This window comes from Haliotis asinina, chromosome 1, assembly GCF_037392515.1.
Source record: "Haliotis asinina isolate JCU_RB_2024 chromosome 1, JCU_Hal_asi_v2, whole genome shotgun sequence".
NCBI classification, from domain to species: domain Eukaryota; kingdom Metazoa; phylum Mollusca; class Gastropoda; order Lepetellida; family Haliotidae; genus Haliotis; species Haliotis asinina.
In genome coordinates, this window is record NC_090280.1 from 35041548 (window position 1) to 35064010 (window position 22463).

A 22463-nucleotide genomic window follows, 5' to 3' on the forward strand; every position below is an offset into this window, starting at 1 on the left:
TATTGCCGTGAGAGCTCTAAACTGAACCTAACTGTTTTGTAAGCAGAAAACAATACAATACTTTTAGGATTAAAAAAATAACTAAGTTCCTCATCTATCTGTATCCTCTATTGCATTATTATCATAGAAACTGTATCATTCCTTGGCGCTCATGAGGTTCCATAAAACGATCGACTCATGTTCTTCATCAATAACAGTGTTCTCGGAAATACAGCGTAGCGGTGAAACGCATCCCGGGTGTGTCTCTTCCGGTGGATTTTTTTAACGCAAGCCATAAGATCTTCAAAGCTCAGCAGGGAAACACGGACAAGCAAGAAAATGGCGGCTGTAGTAACGCAACCTTCCGACGGAAAGGGAGTACAAATGCAGATGGTCGCAGGGCCCCCTCCGACCATAGCAATGACGCAGGGTTTACCTCCTGGCCTGGCATATCTTGGTGGTTTGCCTGAAATTAAGATTCACCAAATATTTGACATGCTCGAAGGTACGTAGGTTGACAAGTGTCGCTGGCTTGGTCTCTCGAAATGTGAGAACGGGTTTTGTTAACGAGATGACAGCATTGTCGGTGTTTTGATTACGTTTCAGAAAGATGTATCTAGTCGTATTTACGCAGTGTCGAAGTTGGAAAGTGATTCTAATGCCTGTACTATTGTGTTTTTCGCTTGTGTTTGACAGGCGCGCGAAGTAAATATGTTTACCGTATTTACTCTCATAGATGTGGTTTAAATTGGTAATAGTCTACTGAAAGTATTCCTATTCAACCGAGGGAGAACAGTGCAGAGTATTAAGAAGGGCTACAGTGATGTAATTTACGACACAGCTATTGATCTAACTCTAAACCGACTGCAAGGTCAATAAATGGCAGTTATTTTATGTTACGAACTCTCGGATTAGTGGACAAATGAGGCAGTACATATTCACATGAGTAGTGCCTTTTTTGCAACATATGCAATCTTGTAGTACTCTTATTGACGCCTGTCGTGCAACAGTGTTGCTAGGGTTATTAGGATGTATTGAGGAAATTGTCTGGGTGTTTTCACAGACATATATGTAGGCCTATCTATCTCTAACTGAAATGCTCTATCATTAATGGGAATCATTTTTAATGATTATTGCTATGAAAATTATTTAATTAGTAATATTGTAAATGAACAATTGTGGGGACATATTTTACAAATTTCCTCTGACCAAGTTAGGTCTTTTCATGTGCTGTTCATAAAGTTTGTTCAGAACAGTATTTTGTAACCTGCTGGTAGCCTCGCGTAATCAATATTCATGCACCTAACACATTTAGGCACAGTATGCTGAATTCTTTTGAACCAGGCACATGAAAATCAATAATTATACAAACCGTCATCAATATAAAATGTTCATAAAATTGTACGTTTCAGTGTTTGACACATCGCTAACGTAACGGGACGAAGCCATCATCCACACGACAGTATCAAAGTCATTTGCTCTCAACAACATCAATATTCGTGATAGCTGAAATCTGGACAAACAGTAAAGTGAACAGTTCACACCAACAGTTGATACCAATGTAATATTTAAGTTCATGTTGCACAGTGCTGATAAGAATTAAGGTTTTAGTCAGGAAATGTTAAGAATTTGCATACTTTTTTTTTCATCATATTCGTCAAAAAGACACATTTAAACAAGTAAAAGTTCCACTAATCTTCAATGAAAATTTAAATAATATTCTACATTCCTTTGGAGACTTTTACTGAATAAACATGCGCATATGTTTGTAATTCATTAATGAAAACCATTTGATTTTATCTTAAAAAGTCATATTAATTGCTTTCACTTAGTAATTTTTCATAAACATTTGTTGTAAAATTATAAGGATTGTGTCTGAAATTGGCTTCCGAGGTTATTTTTCCCTACAATACCCCACCTTTAGCATTACTAGTTACCAATACAGACGATCGGCAGATGGGTGATGTCATGAATGAAAACTATTTTTTAGGGTTTCATCTCGTCTTGATGTTGTTGCATTAGTGCAGAACAGTTGAAATATGTTTGCTGGAGAACTTTGGATAAAAACTCTTACTTTGAAGTTTGTGATTTCTGGATCTTGACAGCAACAAGAAGAATATGACTTCTTGTTTACAAACACGAAATCTTGCATCACACATTTATGAGTAGCAACCACGTAAATCCAGAAGTGATAGGTGCATGAAAATAGATTTACATTACGCCAGGATAATCCATGTTTAAAAATGTCACTACTTACCACTGATGTGAAATATGTAGATTTCTTTCATGTTATTAGTCGTTTTTTGCTCAAAGTTAATTCAATGATTATCCTTATCGATAATCAATCGATGTTTGTTAACTATGTCCTACCTGTGGTGGCACACTGCATCAACCAACCATTAACCTACAAGTCAAAATATTCAACACTGCAACATCTTCCATACTGAAATCAAAATGCTGCAATAAGCTTGTATTATTTGTTGCAATAATCAATTTGGTTGATTTATGACAGGTCTTTACAACAACAAACATGCCAACCACTCTAATTTTGGAGGAGTTACTCCTATTTTCAGATACAGAATCTACTGTCTGATTTTTCTTTGTAAGATTTTGGTAATAATTCTGCCTGTACCCCCCCCCACCCCAGTCAAAAGCCAAAATTACAAACTGACATGCATACCTCATCTTAAATATGCATTCAATAAACTAGAACAGGTATAAGAAACAACCAGTGTTTCAGTTGTTTCAAGGCATATCCAAAGTGGCTGTTACCCTGTTTCAGTTGTGTTTTCACCTAGTCCTGTATGAACCAAAACAAAATGTTTCAATTTACTATCAGTTTTATTCACTTCCAAATAGTTGTAAAAACAAAAGCGAACATACCAGATTCATGAAGAACTAATTACAGTCAGTCACTGAGCACAACACTTATTAATATCTTGACTGTTTCATACTTTAATTTCGTAGTCTTGGTTTAATTCAAAGGCTAGGCATTAGCAGGTCATGGAAATTGTTTCTTTTATATGCTTCCAAAGTCTGACTCGGAAAGATCAGGAAAAAACAACTTGCAGCGACAGGAACTAGATTTGCACAAGTCTGCAGCATGTCTGAGGATACACTAATTAGTTAAAATCATTTTCCTAGATTATATACCTAATAAGACCATTCCATGTGTATGAAAGGCTGGAATCCTGAGACTGCAGGCCTGTCTGAGCTTGCCATCAGTTTAGATACTGTTACTCATAACAGGCCTATTCAGAACAGACTTTGAGCAAGTCTACTGCTGGACTGAAGTATGAGTTACAGCGTTGAGGGCTTGCAGTTTAAATTCACAGAAGGCAAAGCCGATCTGTAAATAAATGTTGATAATAGTTGAATAAATGAGCTAAGTTATATTCGCAATATTTTTTTCCAGAATCAGATTATTAAAGTAAACTCTAGTACTGACAGGGAAAAAAACAAGTATGCTGACTTTTGACGTCTGCTAGAAATATACTGACTTATGATGTCGGATAGAAATGTGCTGATATCTGCTCAGTTTTTATGTGACTAGATTGTTTCAGCAAAAACAAGCAGCAAATGCAAGCTATTATTAAAATCATTCTGTTGAAAACAGAGTCAAATTGTAATCCCCAATTTCAGTCTTTTCCCTTAATTGTCTACCAAGATCAAAACACTTTTTCCTCTTTTCCCTGAGCTGAACAAAACACCAAACATAACTATAGATAAGATACCAATCCATCTCACAACATTTTCTAATGGTTTGTCAGCACAACCTAAGTGTGGTGTTAAACAAGTCACTGGATTGTCTGGGCCAGGGTTGATTACTTATAGGCTCTCATCTTAGAGGTAGAGTATTGCTGAGTATGGTGTTAAACCTAAAATGTATCTTGAAATAGGTGTGAATATCCTTACCTTGGGACTTTCAAAACTGATCATGCTGAACAGACAATGAATGTTTGCAAGGCCAATTTTAAAAAATGTTGTGGTTACAATAACACCTCTTTAGAATGTAGGGTGGGTAGGATTTTTAACAAATAAAATACACACTACTGGTAAACACATATATTATAAGATGATCCACGACCTGACAAATTACCCCAATTTGCATACTTGGGAACGCCCCACAGAACGATCCACTTGAAACAAGAGGGATACAGGTTGTCTGATAAATATCGAGAAGTTCATTTTCCCCGTGCGTTTCACGCATGAATTGTTATAGCACACTCGATTTGGGAACAGGTACAATCCCAACGAATTGAATCAACATGATAAACTGAGCAAATATGTTTAGGACCACTGATCCATTTCACGAAGCAAATGACATTTTCCTGGGTTTTTTTTTTAATATCTAAAATGCTTGACAATGCCCCAATCATCTATCTGTTACTGAATGGTGGTGGCTAAATCAGAGTAGCAGGGGGGAAATATTTTTATCCCATAATTTTGTTCCTATTTCTCTGTACGGGCTGATTTTCGTCCATAATTCCACTGGTGATCGACTGGGAATACAAGTCTTGGAAATTTATATAACCGGTTCCAGAGAAATGGTTAGTATTCAAACAATGTTTCCAAATTTCTGTCATATTTTTATTATGGTCACCAAAGTTGTGTACAGAAAACTGAAAATACCTTTTGACATTGATAAGTCAGTGAGAAATATCTTTGTACACAAATTTGTCGGTTTGGGGATTACTCAGTACCAGACTCAATAGATCTATCAGTGACTAAACAAATGTAAAATACAGACAACTCACCAAAGATTACTCTTGTTTATGACAAAGTATGGGAACAGTAAAAACTTGATATAGTATGTGTCAGTTATTATACAAGACACAACAATGCTGGAAAATTAGGCAGACTTACTGATTTATGCTTTACTTATCACTCTCTGAATCAGTCTCGGTGTCTGAATCACTTGCAACACCTAAGTCCATCACTAGTCTGTCAATTTACCTTTCTACTGCGATTTCCCATTGCCAGTACCCATTTTCAATTGTTTTAGCATGTTTACAACATTCCGAACATTCTTTTGCACCGATTGCAGACATCCTTTCATTTATGGCAGCTCTTATGGAACTTTTTGTGAACTGCAAGTTTCGTGAAGCGACATAATTTTTCACATTTGCCCAAATTAACTCAATCAGGTTTAGTTCTGCGTGGTATGGAGGGAGACGTAGTACATCATCAGAGCTCCAGATAAGCTTTTGGCCATGTGGGTATGATACCCATACTTTTCAAACTAAGTGGGTATTTCCAACTTCAAGTGAGTATCCATACTTTTTGATACCCACCATATTTTTAAAATATGGGTATTCATTTAAAAAAATATGTTTAAGAGGTGTCATCACTTTCCTTCATCAACTCTATTAACTTGTGAAATATTTGAACATTGAAAACCTATCGTTAAGTTCCCATACAACAGAAACAACTTAATAAACTATTTGTTAGCTGAACACTAGCTCTTGACTTTGGATGCGCTGAGGATCTTTCAGAAAATTGATTCAAAAGACACTGAGCAATAAATTCTTCTATTTCTAAATATGAGCATATTGCCAATATTGTAACAATATAAAACTGTGGTTAATAAATTAAACAATGTTTGTCACCCACACACGCACCCACACATGCAATTACACACTCTTTAGAATGGTACTAGTGATCTGCATCAGAAATTGCACTAATAACATACTCTGATGACTATGCTTGTCACTGTATTTTAAAAAAATATAAACTTTGTAAAAGAAATGACCAAATTTATTAGGGAAATGAACCAGACTTTCAAGTAAATCCACAATGTAAAAATACTCCATAGTAAGTGCCAACAGTGAAATATATTCCTGTGATTTCGCGGATACCAAAACTAAACATTGAAACAATCTGGAACAGGTGATTTATTTAAATTGTAATCAACATCAAACACCAACATAATAACAGGAACACAAGTTTATAAAAGGTTATTTACTAAATGTGTATGATTTTTAACTTCAGACACATTCATGACATAAATTATAATAGTAGGTATATTATATGAATCAATGCTATACTTTTAACATAACACAGCTCATATAATTCTAATCTAGATAAGAGAATGAATAATTTTGGAGTAAAACATCATACATACTTACATGTAACGTGTCATTATATGTGAGTATCATTACCACAACTGGACTATTGCAATACCTCTGCAATACAACATTTATAGTCTCTTCAAAATAATCTAACAAAATGAATTGTTGGTAATAATTGAACGGGAATATCTTTCCCATTTGAAGAAATGACAAGAAGATTGTAAATAAACTATTGTCACATAATGGCTTTGACTTGGTTTGTTCTCTTTGATATTAAAAATCTTTCCCATTTGAAGAAATGACGAGAAGATGTAAAAAAATTGTCACATAATGGCTTTGACTTGGTTTGTCACTTCGATATTCAAATGAAAATGCAGTCATATAAGTATAATTTCAGTTGTCACTTTAGATTTCACTTAGTCACAGTGGCAGAAGAAAGCCTTGGCACTTTGGCAGGCCTGGGCTTGTATTCAGACATCAGTCTCCCCTTTCGCCTCTTTTTACAAAGCCAGCGGCGGATCGCTGGACGTGGATCATAGGGTCTTGGTGAAGGGCCAAACATGCTAATTTTCAAGAGAACGTCCAGCTTTTCAGAGCCCAAAGAAGATCTGAATTTTGTTTTCAAACGATTTTGTGAGCTAAAGCTTCTTTCGCATTCGACACTAGTCAGTTGCATAACAAGAGCAATGCTCGCAAGTTTAGCACAGTTGGGCATTATGTCCTTGTGCAAAAGAATAATTCTTTTGCATAACTGGTCTGGTTGAAGTTTGGAGTATGACCCCTTTATCATGCCTAGAAGTCTTGGCCACTCCTCTGCAAGCCATTGTGGGTCAAGAAGGGGTTCCACTCTCTCCACATGATCAGTTGTACCTTCAAACAAACCTCCTTCTGTTATCTTTGTTTCTTTTTCAGTTCCGTAAAGCTCACCAAGATGAGTGACTGAATCCATTGCATCTTCTTCGGCTACTGAGCAGACTGTGATGGGTTCAAATACTTGGCTCAGGTCTTCAAATATTTGTCTGTCATTCTCTCTAAACCTGCACTTGATGTTTTTCTCTAGTTTCTTTACATAGTTGGTCTTCAGGGTTGTGAGCTGCTCCTCCATAGCTTATGAAAAGGTGAGGTTTTCACCCTTTATCTGAGCCTGCCCTTCAGTGACATCCACCCGAGTTGTCATTTCTTTCTCAGCCTCTCCTCCATTGCTGCCAATTACACTAATTTTGGCCAGAGTTCCTTCAATGAGTGGCTTTAACTCACTGAAAAGAAGGTTCTGTTTCTGTAAGGCTGTGCTCAGTCTTGCAAGTTCAGAATGAATGTCAAGCATAAATGCTGTCAACATAGCAACCTTGTAGTTGCTGAAGTACTTGAGCAATCCTTTTGCCACAGGATTTTTCTCAGCTGAGAATTTGGATATGGTTACAAGAACAGAGCTATAGCTCTCATACACGGCTTCCACTGCTTTCTTCAAACCCAACCATCTGACTGAATGAGGTTCCTTCACAGTCAGTTCAGGCTCGTTCAGCAGATTTTGCAGTTTCTTGAGTGTCAGTGTTCTAGCGCTTGATGCACTGATAAAGTGATATAAAGCATTGAATTTGTCCCTGAACTTTAATAGGCATTCATCCTTCTTAATGGAATCAACTAATGCCAGATTGAGCCTGTGTGCTACACAGTGTGTTTGTATAGCGAAGGGTGAGTATTTTCTCTGCATTTGTTTACCAACACCAGTGTGTCTGCCCATCATTGCTGCTGCACCATCTGTCGCAAGTGAGACACATTTGTGTAAGTCAATTCCATGCTTTGTGAACTCATGCGATACACTATTCACAATAGTGTGTGAACAACCATCATCAATTGGTTTGTTTGCCAAGAAACTTGTCACTGGTTCACCTGAACGGATATACCGAACACAAATAGACAGATGCTTTTCCACTGTGACATCAGTACTTTCATGTAGCATTAGTGCAAATACTGGAGAGGACTTGATGTCATTAACAACTGAAGCAGTCAACTCATGAGATATACACTTTTGTATTTCTGACACTGTGTCCCAACTGAGATTCTTATACTTGACATTTAATCCATTCTGTTCTTGTAAAGCTAATAGTCCATTGACCTGTTCTGAGGGAAGTTATGACTTGGCACAATAATACACTGTATTAAATAGCAATATATCGTCACTTGAACATTCCTTCGCATCAATGTCAGCACGTTGCAAATGCTGCATTGCCAAATCTTTTTCACCCTTGTTAACACAACGTTTATGTTCGACACTTTCATTGTGTCGGACAATGCTTGAAATCTGAACACTCGGCGTACCTTCGTAAGCCCACACAGTTGTCAAGTTTAGATTTGTCTTTTCTGCTTGACACAGACTACAACATAATCGCATGAGATTGTCCTTTTGATTCAAGACTAACCAAGGATACTTTCGTTTCCACATGGAAACAGTTTTTTTCAAGACCTTATTCCCATCGTGTCATTTTGCATGTGCTTCCCCACCGGGAATCGCTGATGTGACAAGTTCATTCAAAATTTCTGCAGCAATTGATTCTGACCGAGAAACACAACACTTGCCTACTAAATCATCTAATGGTCCTCTAATGAATGTGTGTTCTGTTTCAAACGTAAAGAAACGAGATATTTTGGTCTGATCGCGTGGGAGCTCTCGACTACGTCTGCCCGCCATATTGTCTTGTTTACAGGACACATAGATAGCAAGCAGTCTTTTGATTGGTCACTATTTATAGATGGACCAATCACTGAGGGTTTAACAAACCCTAGTTTTTATAGATACAATTTTAGATACTTTCAATCGCGAGCATTTGGAGATTAAAAAATTAGAAGTTTGTTTCGATTAGCTCGAATTTATACGATACGCAATATGATTTTGTTGTGTTGGGTAAATACGCAATGTTATTCTGACATAGCGTAAACGTAAATATTTAGTGTTTTTCCATACGCAGGCATTTATTTTTGTTGCGTATTTCAGTTTTTTTGTTGCGTATTATACGCAGATACGCAGCTTATCTGGAGCTCTGCATCATGACCATGTTGCTTCAACATCGTGTCTGCTCTGTGGATAGGGCCCGATTTGTTGGATTTTGCAAGAAACAATAGTTCGGCTTTAAGCATTTTCTCATCAAATGAGATATTGTGCCTTTGTAGCCACGCTTTTATGTCATCTTTTCTGTTGGCGGTTGTCGGACATTTGTCCACTTGCTTGCTATGATATGGTGCATTATCCATAATGATGACAGAGTGCAGTGAAAGTTTGGGATCAATTTTTCCTGGAGCCATTAGGAAAAATTATCAAAGTTCATCTCGTCATGATAGTCTGCTGATTTGTGTTTGGAATCAAAAACAAGCAAAGCAATTGGAACAAAACCATTTTCACCTCCAGCATGAACCACAATAAGCCGAGGTCCGGTGCCAGACGGAGGTTGAACCCCATTTATTACAACTTCTCCCTCAAGTTGCCAACACTTTGGGACAATGTGGTGTACATGCAAACATGTTTCATCGATAAAGATGAGTGTTCAACTGGCACTTTGCCATATCATACATCCTATCCAGAGTGGGTAGTTGTTTTTTTACGCCATATAAACTTCGTACAAATTAACGGACTGCACACTGGTCGAACTCATCATCAAGTTTGTAACTGCAAATTTTGGGTTTGCGATACATGGTGGGACTGATAGATGTAGGTCCACTCATACTCCTACCACCTTCTGCCTTAATGCGCTTTAAAGTTGCCGTTGAGAGTCCAGTAGCAAGGCTTCTTTGTAAAAGAGAATCTGATTTGGTTGCACAATTTTTGTCCATATACATGATAACATTGCATGCTATCTCCCTTGCCTGAGAATGAACTATTTGTCCATGTTTTCCTAACTTGGACATTTTTTACTACAACTGAAATCTGTTTAACAGTATTGAGACAGGTGTAAAACCGTAGCGAGACTGGTGTTACACAGTAGCGAGACAGGTGTTAATCAGTAGCGGTGTTGATTTCATGTCACGGTTAGCATGTATTGCACGTGCATAATCGTCAAGCTACCTGTAGTAGCCATGTGTACTCGCCCAATTCGTTGTACCGCCTCTCTTGTCACAAATGCGTTTAGTGCGCAGGATCATCTAATATGTGTCTAGCGGTAATAACACATTTATCAATGTGTAATTGTTTATTCAAATTAAGTTAGCAGCCATCATGTTGACTTTCCCTAGCAGAATGACCAATCTTTTTCAGTATTGGGGAAAAAACAGTGAATCTGAAAGCTTGTTTTATTCATGCCACTATTAAAGTATAGGGTCAGCACCAGAATTCAAGGTTCGGTTGCATAATCGTAACCACAACACGTATATTTTAGGCCCAGCTAAACTGGGTTTTTTTTTTCAACTTTCAGGGTGTAATTGTTGTTGTTTTCTTTCAGTTGTTGTTGGCTGGGAAAGAAACAACCGTTATTCTATCTGCAACCCAGCTGAACAACAGTTTATGTTCGCGAAGGAAGGTAAGATTCTTGATGACATTATACACTGAGGTATCTCCAAACTCACTGACAGACTCAGATGTAGCACCTAACTATCCATAACATTAACAGTATGGGTAATTAATGCATTTCATAAACACCAAGGTTGGATACACCGACTTTAGTTATTATTCAGTAGTTGTTTTTTCTGTCAGTTTTCAAGAAGTTACATAGTCTAGTCACTAGTCAGGTTTGTTTACCTTCTGATTGGATAGTGATTGGATAGCATTATCAATTTTTTAATCCTGTCACACAGAGACTTTTACTGTTGACCCCAACTTCCCAGAGACCAAATGTTTTTCAAGGAACACATCAGCTTGTATAGTATTTGAATGGTCTTATCCTACTGCCAGGGTCTAGGCAGCTTTGGTGCGGTGGGGTATCCTAAGGATTAAAATGTTCAGTCCTCATGCCGAAGACCTGAGTTCGATTGCCACTTGTGTTAAGGCCATTTCTGGTGTCACACTCCTCTCGACCGTCCTCACATGACTCATGTCTCTCTACACCTCGAAGCACTTGGCCCTCCCCATCCACTCAATCCCCCTCACATGACTCGCATCTCACTACACCCTGAAGCACTTAGCCCCTCCCTATCCACTTGACCCTCCTCACATGACTCGCATCTGCACCCAGCTGTATTATTTCTAGGTGCAGCATACAACAGCCAACCATTTCCTATGTTATGGGCACTGACCCACTGACCCACTGTCTCACATTCTCACCTTCAGTATTTATGTGAACACAAAAACCACCGTTTGTCACACAAAAAAAGCCCACACAAACAATGTGTTTTGGACACAGAGATTCTGATCTACTTAATTTTAAAAAGTACCTTAAAACAGCAACATGTGAAAAAAAAAAAAATTTCAAAATAATTCAGGATTGTAAGGAAAAGATTTGGACTACATATATATAATTATATTTCTGCACGCACTCATACAAAACCTGCCGCGAACACTACACCTTACTCTGGTTACAGATACTGACTGCTGCATGCGACAGATGTGCGGACCTATGCGCGAGTTCAACATGAACATCACTGACAACCAAGGACAGCAACTTATCTCCCTTTACCGCCCATACCGATGTCGTGGTAGTCTTCTGTGGTGCTGCTACCTTCAAGAGCTGGAGATCCAGTCTCCCCCAGGCTTGACCATTGGGACGGTCAAGGAGGTGTAAGTATGAGTTGCTGAGTCAGGGATAGAGCTGGACAACTCAGGGTTGGAAATAACTAGTGTAGTCTGGTACAGTGGCATAATCACTTACCTGAATAATGTTTCCACTATGTTGTCAGATTTTCTTGTTGATTTTTTAAATAAACAACATAATTAGCATTGGCAAGTCAACTTGACACTGATACATCATGATGCAGGGGTTCAAAATGTTTTTAAAGCCACTTGCCACAGTGACTTGCAAGTGACTTCAAGAAATTTCAGAGCGGTGGGTAGCCTAGAGGTTAAAGTGTTAGCTCGTCACGCCAAAGACCTGGGTTTGGTTCCCCACATGGGCACAATGTGTGAACCCATTTTCTGGTGTCCCCTGCCGTGATATTGCTGGAATATTGCTAAAAGCGGCGTAAAACTAAAACTCACTCACTCACTCAAGAAATGTCAGTCCCTTCTAGCTCTACTTTATTATTATTGCAAATTCTAATAGCTTCATTATGAAGTATGAAATGAAATCCTAGATTATTTGCAGGTTGAAACCATAAGTGGAAATTATCTGGTAGTCCATGGACAACTAAGATACCATTATTTGACTGCCCGAAATGAAAACTGACTTGTACCAGGCATCGGGCGATGGGATTTTTTAACCCTACTTTTGTAGCACAGCAAAATTTAATAGCTACATTTTGAGTAGATGTGAAATGAAATCTTAAGTTTTTTTTCAGTTTGAAAGTGTAAGCGGAAATTATCTAGTAGCCCAGTAGACAAGTAATATACCAATATTTGATTGCCCAAAATAAAAACTTCCTTGCCCTGGGTGTTGACAGTGGAAAAAAAAACTGGAGTGGGACGTCAGGCGCTGGGTTATTTCCACCCCTGGAACCTGTTTTTGTAGTCCAAGGTCAGCTATTGAATCATGAGGAAAGCAGACTATACACCAGTCAGCTCAGAGGCTGATATAAGTCACAAGTCTGATGATAAAACCTGTGAAGATCTAGGTTAGAATTGGTTTCCGGCAACCCATGTTTGTCGTAAGAGGCGACTAACGGAATCAGTGGTCAGACTGTCTGACTTGACTTGCCTTTGTCATTGTATTCTAATTGTCATGATTGATGCTAATGTTTTTGATCACTGGATTGCCTGGTTCAGATTCATTTATTACAGACTGCCATCAAAAAGCTGGAATATTGCTCTGTGGCAGTAAGCAACAAACAAACTGACAGTAGAAACTCCTGTTTTTCATTTTAAAATGTCCCTGTTTCTCAGAATTTACAAAGATACAAATGTAATATTAAAAAACCTGATTTTTAACATGTCATAATGGTTTGTCTGTAAGATATTTAGTTTAGGACTTGGAATAATCTGTGGGCTCAATACTTTCACTTGATTTTGTTTTATATTGACTAATGTTGATACACATCAGTAATACACGACCCTGTGCACTTAATATAATGCAGAACCCACAAATCCCTTGGTAAATCACCACATAACCATGTCCAACACATTGTTACAGGTGCTGCAACATGCACTATGTGTCGCAATCCACCCAGCTGTGAATTGGTACTTCGTAGGGATGGGAAGCCGCATTAACTTGGTGCGCCTAGTGGCTGCCAGAGTTGTATAATCTCCGGGGAGTTGTGATTGATAATATGCTGTGTCTTTGAGAGTGACATCCTATGATCGAGGGACATACAAAGCACCAGTGAGCAGCGTAGCTGGAACTCAGCACCATATAAAAAGATTATAATACGAAGAGTGCACAATAATTACACTTATTGGATGTACGAGAAGATATTGGTCTTCAACAAATCCAATATGATTCTATGAGGCAAATGTGATAAGAGTCACACATTGGGGAGCAAATGCAATAGATGTCAGCAATTGATGTATTTTTCATTATGTTCAGTGAAATAAAAACAATTGGTATGTTTTGACCATGTCGAGAGTGTCACTGTATCATTAAACGGTGATGACATTGCTGTCAAATATATCAGTGTTGCCTTTATGAATAGAACCTGAAGAAAACTCTTCTTATTGAAAATATTTCTATGATTGCGAATATCGATTGAAGGATTGCAGTTTGCGATATCAGATACATTGTATATCCATTGGGTGACAAAATACCATTTGTTGATAAATACTAGTAACATTCATTTTGTTAAATAATGTTATGGGATAATTGATTGAAATACTGACAAAAATGGTAGTAATTTGGTTATTTGTTGTGAGGTTTTGGGTCATTGTAGAACTTGGCAAGATCGTCTCAAAAAGTTGAAATGACCGACAATGCATTATGTGAAAATAACATGGCTAATTGATTAATGTGATGAAAAATATTTGGATGTTAACAATGTAAAGAAATATGTACTTTTAGGACAGTTGTATGGGAAAGGAAAGGCTCAATATCATATTAGTGATGGAAGAAATAACTGTAGCATAGACAATGAGTTACCCCATTTGGTATGGTGTATTTTTATGATATCACTGACAACTGGTATATTGCCTTGGAAATGGAACAGATGTGTAAGGATTGTGGTAAAGGGAAGTCAAGTGTCTAAATGATGAATGGAGCTGTTGTTCACAGATGGACAGCGTGGACACCAAAGTACCAAGTGTATGACAACAACATGACCTTGATGTTCACCATCGTTGGGGACTGCTGCTACTGCAAGTGCTGTGCAGATGTCATGTTCCGGGTGAGTCTTTCTTGTCGAAGCTGCATACTACTGGTGGGACAGTATTTTACAATGTAAGTTGTTCACTGGTCACGAGAAGAGCATGGGTTGATGCAGCCTTTGGGCTCAGAGAATATAAAGAAACATTGAGTGTAGGCACAGCAACAGGGGACCAGTGAAAAACACATTATCTTACGGAACACTTCAATGTTAATTTTTAAATATTCGAAGCACAGGTATAAAACTTCTGTAGCCATCGGCAAACTTTGCAGACAAGAAAAACATGTTTAGAGTTATCTCCCTTCCGTCAATTTGCATTCAGCAAACAGTGGTAATTTCCATACATCATATGTGTTTCAATGTTATTCGAGATAAAGAATCACTACCATGTAGTACCAAATGAGTCTGGCATTCAAATGTGGGGTACATCAAAAATGTCACTGAAAATAGCATTGAAAGTAGTAGACCAAACAGAAAACGACATTTACGTGTGAGGCAAGATAATTGTACATATCATTCTTGCACATTTAGGGGTGGTTAAAGAGTTTGATCATCACACCGAAGACCAAGGTTCAATTCCCCACATGGGAACAATGTATGAAGTCCATATCTAATGTCCGTTGCTATGATACTGCTGCAATATTGGTGAAAGTGGTATAAAACTAAACTAATTCACTCCAAGGTGAGAGTGTTTGACCCTGGAATTGTGCAAGCCCTCTGTTATCACGGTATTGCCATTTTCTTACTATGGCACACAATACAAGCAAATAGCACTGTCAGACATGCTCATGAGACAAGTAATGAATCTAATTAGGTTTGATATTACAAGTTATTTAGGAATTTTGTTAAGATTAGTAATGTCATGTTTTTAATCCAACATCTAAGAATTATATTTATTTGGATACATGGTAACGAAAACTTCACAAAATAATTTTTTGCCACCTAAAATTTGATAAACATTCCACTGCCATGTGCAGGGTGATGTTGCATAACGCATCACTTCCTGAAGTATGCATATGAGACCTGTGAAAGTCCCGGGGTAGAATAGGCCTTCAGCAACCCATGCTTGCCACCAAAGGCGACTATGCTTGTCGTAAGAGGCGACTAACGGGATCAGGTGGTCAGGCTTGCTGACTTGGTTGACACATGTCATCGGTTCCCATTTGTGCAGATCGATGCTCATGTTTTTGATCAGTGGATTGTCTGGTCCAGACTCGATTATTTACATACCGCTGCCATATAGGTGGAATATTGCTGAGTGCGGCGTAAAACTCACTCACTCACTCACTGACTCACTCACATGTGACCTTTCTGTTGTTGCAGGATTACTGTCATACTTGATACAAAGGGCAAAGGATTCATAGGCATGACATTCCAATTAAGTAATTTACTTTTCTAGAGTGTTTTTATGCAAATTTGCACTATGTTTTAAAGGTGTCATGCAAAAAAAATCAAACATAATTAAAACACATTTATCACATATTCATGACATATAATATACATTGCTGCTTTTAAAAAAACAAATACACAAAATTATAAGCGTACCATCGCGATTCAGAAGTGCAAAATTTTGTACTTGGGCTTACTTCCCCCGAAACAAAGCCCTCGGGAGACCGAACCCAGTCATAGCGGGTGCATGTGCACTCAAGTGTAACGATGGTTTCCGATTGACTGTTTCATTTGCTGATATGCTAAGGGTTCATTGTGTGTACAGAAAGATGATCTGTTTGATGGGCATTTTAGAAGTATAGTCACAAGAAAGTAAGATTCTGTATGGATAACAGCTTCTTTTTGTGTACTTGATGCGTCGTTTCTGTATGGATTCATATACTGTTGTCAAACAAAATCATATACACTAAAAGAAGTCGTTATCCATGAAGAATGCATATAGAGATGTTGGGTTTTGAAAATACATGTTCTCTGAATTTGCGCTCGATCCAATCAAAAATCATGTCAGTAGAGATGGTAAACTACAGCATGGCTGGAATCTGTCATTCGTCCAAGTACAAAGCAGGACTTGAAACTGACAAGAGCTTGCACCAGTTTCCGTCAGATCCAGTCATCCGAAAAAAATGAATGTAGTTTGTTTGCAACCCACAGACATAAAAACATGTCATGTGTATCACACGTGCCTAATTACATAATGTGGCAGAGACGGGACTCGAGTGCACAAGTCATAAACCAACTTATTTTCGTATAGTCTGATACGTGTTAAGTTCAAATTGCACTTGGTCATTGATTGAAGCTGTGTATTGCATGTTGTCTTCAGCAGACAGGCAGGCAGACAAATAGGTGTGAATAAACCAGACACTGAGCTTTCTCTGTGACAGAGACTGCTTACCACAATCAACAAGTTTTTTTTACGTAAGGAGTAGATTATTTACTTGTTTGTGTACAAGATAAGACTACTGCTCACGACCTCAGACGCTGGGCATGCATACTGTTTCAAGCTCTGCGAACCTATTCACTGCGCATGCGTTATGAATGCAGCGCAGCACAGCTGTTGAAACCAGTTTTCCCCCCAGCGCTGGGGGGAATTTAGTGAAACGTTTTAACTCCGATTTCACGGGCTTTTTATTCATCATGGTTTTTTTTCAGCTTTATAGGTTGAATTGGCATTTTTTATGATTTGTTTTGGTAAGTGCATACCGAAAGGTACCAGAATCTGAAAAGTTGTGTTTTATGTTGCGAAAAGTTGTGTTTTATGTTGCTTGTGACCTTTAAGGTACCATGGTAATAGAAGGCCCACGATAATTGAGAGTAGCTGTAGTTACAGCCAGCTAATCGTGTAGGAGAGTCTACAACATTTTCTCTTTCTGCATGATAATGGTCTGCATCATGTCGTTGAGGGTGATCTGTCTTTGTTTTGCAGGTTCTCGAGGGAGATGAAGGACAAGAGATTGGACAGATTGTAAAACACTGGGGAGGTTGCCGGGAGGTCTTTGGTGGAGTAAATGACTTCAGTCTCCGTTGTAAGTACAGATTACATGACAATCATTTCTAGCTGAAAAGATACATACACAGTCACAGATTCACAGAGAGCAGACAGACACACATCTTCAGACACCAGTGAGACAATTCACAGACAAAAGCAAGATGCACACCCAGTCACACATTCACTGACACCAGCAAGACACACCAAGAGACACATTCACAGACACCAGCAAGACACACTAAGAGACACATTTACAGAGACCAGCAAGACAAAGTGACAGACACGTAACATAAACGCTAGCAAGACACATTGAAAGAGACAAAGTCACCAGCAAGACATAATGAGACACTCAGTCACAGACATCATCAAGACACGCACAGATGCCAGCGATATACACCCCTAGACAAACGTTCATGCTTTCCTTCTGCTTGCAGTCCCACCCAACATGGATGTGTTGCCAAAGGCCATTCTTCTTGGAGCCACCTTCCTCATCGACTTCAACTACTTTGAACACCAAAAGAACTAGATTTGAGGTTTCCATGGGAATGGTTGCCAAGGCTTCAGAAAGAAGCATTTTGCCAGGAGAGCAAAGCTTGATTGTTAGATGTCCATCTACTGTTTGTCAAGACCTCATATTTCACCACGGCAGTGTACACTCGAGAAGCACTGCATTGATTTCTTCAAAATAACCACATTCATTACAAAGTTTATTGATAGTTAACAACTTAATATGCTCAGTTATATACTGGTATTTTAGTCTTTACAACCAACCATCATACAGACATGTGCGTCAATATTCACAAATATGCAGAAAGGACATAATAAAGGACAAAATATTTTTAACACCCTTGGGGAGGCATAATAATATTCATGATTGTAATTGTTTTACAAAATAATAGTAACTGTTATTATTCAATTTAAGAAGTATGATTAGTTTCTTAACAGTCTGGTCGACATGGGTTGTATACTCAGTGAGTTAAGAATGAAACGCGAGTGCACCTGACTGGCTATCAGTGCCATATATAGGTATCTGCAGACATATCAGTCACAAGTGTTCATCAATATTATTTTGTACTCCGATCTGACCAAATTATATGACCAAATCTTATGGCACCATATTGTCTAATATCACATTGCACTAAACCTGCCTTATCGAGTCTTTTCGCCATTGGTCCATCCAGTTCTGGTAACCATGGCTCCATTCATCAAGCCAGGAACAATGTCTTTTATAACTGCTCCCTCCCAATGAGATCATTGTAGATATTTTACATAATTTTACAATGTTTTATATGTTAATATTTTATGATTTCTTGTGACATAATATTTCTTGTCTTAATGTCTAATTGATTGTATCATATTGAACTTGTTTTGCAGTTTGTTGTATTTTTTCAAATACCAAGTTTGTTTTAAAAGTATTTTTTAAACTGTTGATAAATTTCAACTAAATGTTGATACCATTCCTTCATTTACAAAGGGTTTCATAAATTTCACCTTCTTTTCGTGTTATCTGTATCTGGTCCAAAATTCTGCCAGAGATGTTGAGGTGTGTGTGTATGTATATCTATGTCAATATAGGTTGAGATAAATCTGGAAGACACATTCTTAGAATTAGGCGTAATTGTTTTAAAAATTATTTTTTGCTTTTTATTATACTGTGACCTTCCTTTTGGAAAGCACGACAATCAGTGGCTCCATTTATCAAGGTGCTTCTTGAATGTGATGGATTGTGGGGTAGCCCAGTGGTTAAAGTGTTCACTCATTACGATGTAGACCTGGGTTCGATTTCTCACATGGATTGAATATAAGAAGCCCATTTCTGGTGTCCCTTTGCCGTGATACTGCTGGAATATTGCCAGAAGTGGTGTAAAACAAAACTCGCTCACTCAATTGAATGAGACAAATAATGCAGTACAGTGCCCATTATTTCACATTCAAGGAATATGTATGAAGGTATTAAGAAAGTATAGGTAAATGCAAATAATGAGTTAAAAAAGAGATATAGTTATGGACCTTGCATTTGCAATTCATTTTTTGTGTCTAATATTGTAGCAATATTGCTAAAAGTCCTGTAAAAGCATACTCACTCACTCACTTGCAGGTTACTGTGTTTAGCTGACATGCTTTGCAATAGAAGTAACTCTCTCCAATGATAGTGGCACATTTACTTTACAAGAATATTTAAGTAGCAGAACTTCTGAAGATACACTGCAATATTGTTCACTTTTAAGGTCTATTCAGTTTGTTGAAGATTTTGTTATCTTAGTAATACCCTGTCGCTTACTATTTTATTGTTCATGGGCAGAATTATGTATCCATGGAAATACTTTCTAGCTTTTTCCTGTATTCCATCCATACATGGGAATATCTGTAGCTTTTTACTTTTTTCCATGTACATGTGAAAATAGTTTGATATATACATGGAAATATTTTGTGGCTATTTACCATTTTCTGTGTACAGGTGGAAATAGTTTGTAGCTATTTACCGTTTTCTGTGTACAGGTGGAAATAGTTTGTAGCTATTTACCGTTTTCTGTGTACAGGTGGAAATAGTTTGTAGCTATTTACCGCTTTCTGTGTACAGGTGGAAATAGTTTGTAGCTATTTACCGTTTTCTGTGTACAGGTGGAAATAGTTTGTAGCTATTTACCGCTTTCTGTGTACAGGTGGAAATAGTTTGTAGCTATTTACCGCTTTCTGTGTACAGGTGGAAATAGTTTGTAGCTATTTACCGTTTTCTGTGTACAGGTGGAAATAGTTTCTATCTGCCCGTGTCTTGTGTAGTGTTGCTATATCCTTTATACCCAGAGCTCCAGATAAGCTTTTGACTATGTGGGTATGATACCCTTACTTCAGAAATTAGTGGGTGCTTCCCACAATAGTGTGTAGCTATACTTATTAATACCCACAATATTCTTACTGGGTATTTATTTCAAGAGTTGCGACATTTTTTGTATTTAATAATAGAAATAATCCTCCAGGTGAACTAAAAACAATAAGTTAGTGCTTATAGCTAATATGGCTTTATCCATTTGTTCTTAAAGAAATATGTGCATTTCTTTTGATGCCGAGAACAGCTGTTACATGTTCTATTAAGATATCACTGTCAATTGAATCTGATTGTGAAACACAGCGTTTGTCTATGAATCTATCTAGCAGTCCTCTAGTGAAATAGTGTTCTATTTCTAGCGTAAATAATCTAGATATGTTAATTTGAGTGTGTAGCTTTCGACCACATTTGCTCGACACTATCAATTGTTTACAAGACATGTAGAAAGAAAACAATTATTTGATTGGTTGCTATTTTGTGATTACAGATAGGCCAATCATTGAAGGGTTTACAAACCGTGTCTGGTATTCTCTCTGTGATGCACATTTAAATCACGTTTTGAATTATTCTTTCAACCGCGAAAATTTGGGGATGGAAAAAATTTATGGAAAGGTTTATTTCAATTGACTTGAATTGATAAATAATGACAATGATTTTGATGTAGTGAGTAAATAAGCATTGGCATTTATTTGTCTTGCGTATTTAAACTTTTCTACAGCGTATTATACACAAATATGCATCTTATTTGGAGCTCTGATACCATCCATACATTCTAACAGTTTGTAGTTAGTTTTCCATGTACTTGTGGAAGTAGTTTTATCTACATCTTATCTACATGGGTGGAAACAGTGTTGCTTTATCCTGTATGCTATCCATATAGAAACTTGTATACCATACATACATGGGAACAGTTCATAGCTATATCCTGTTGTCTATGTATATGTGGAAATAGATTTTACCTATTGTATTGTATTGTGTGGAAATGTGTTCTCCTATATTCTGTTTAACATCTGTATTTTGAAATTGTGTGTAGCTATCTAGGTCACACTGTGAAAAACCTCAATTACATAGAACAATGTTCATGCTGTTTATAACTGGTTTTTATGGTCAAGACTCACTTATTTACAGACCGACGCCATACAGTTGGAATATTGTTCAATGCAGCATTAGACTAAACTCTGTCACTCAAGGTATATTTCCATCGTTGAGGTCAATGGTTCCTAATATACATCCCTGTCACTGAAGTATTTACAGAACAAAAAGCTTTAATGTTCAATCCAGTTGTCATTTACTGTGCAGGTTGTGTTGTAAAACTGTTCTGTCTCCCACTGTGATATTGCAGGAATGTTGCTCATTTTTTTACCCTCTAATAAACGATCATATTAACACCTTGTTTCATGATAAACAAGGATTTTTAGACCACCATTGATGGCTAAAGCTGTCCCAAGACAACTAACTTATCATAGAACACTGAAGCCAAGACTAAAAAGTCTCATAACATCTTCAGAAAACAAGAAAAAATTAAAGTCCAATGTAGCCATTTGGTTTTTAAAAAATGGTTAGTAGTTTGCACACACCATGGTTCGTCTAAGATCTGAGGATACCACCAATGGAGTGCAGGTGAACTTCCTGCCGAGCTAATTTGTTTTCCATCAAAAGTTTCAACTCGCTTAAAGGACCCACTATATCTTAGTTCATATGTGGTTACATTGAAGATAAATTTCTCCACTAACTTGGGGGAAACCATCTGCAGATGAATTGCACGAGAACAGCATGTGTAAACATCATGCATTTTGTTAAGAATTGGCAATGTTCATGGAGTTTAATCTTTTATTAAACTGATGATAATCTTTTCAGTTTTACAAATTTGTCTTACAGGACATCAGTTCATGTGTGAACAGTATGGAATATTTTGCAAAATCCGGTTTAGAACAATTGCCTGAAGTACGCAAGTGGTCACATTTACACTAGTCTGAATTTTTGAGTGTTAGTATATTAAGAAATTGTGTAATAAAGAACCTGTGCAGAGGATTAGGCAGCGAAGCTATGTACAAGAGTTAATTTTGATGGGATGGTGTTGAGAATACTTTTTGACAATTGACAGTAACAAATGGTCACTGTTGAATCTGTTTGCTTACATATTTGATTGGATCTGAACATTAAACTTGTCAAGTCAACATTGCGTTCTGTGTTGTTTCTGAAGGACAGGTGAAGTTAACTCATGGCCATCATGCGACAATCATGGATTACTGAAGACCAATTCTAACGCTATCTACACAGATCA

At 37.5% G+C, this 22463-nt stretch overlaps 1 protein-coding gene across 1 annotated transcript; it reads left to right on the forward strand.

Moving 5' to 3' along the window:
- The first annotated feature begins 248 nt into the window (after positions 1 to 248).
- Positions 249 to 22356, forward strand: LOC137290703 (phospholipid scramblase 2-like). The gene is made up of 6 exons (XM_067821792.1): positions 249 to 484; positions 10481 to 10558; positions 11556 to 11751; positions 14327 to 14438; positions 17290 to 17389; positions 17787 to 22356. The coding sequence occupies exons 1-6, from the start codon at positions 319 to 321 to the stop codon at positions 17876 to 17878; spliced, it is 744 nt and encodes a 247-aa protein (XP_067677893.1). The 5' UTR covers positions 249 to 318; the 3' UTR covers positions 17879 to 22356.
- The last annotated feature ends 107 nt before the right edge of the window (positions 22357 to 22463 follow it).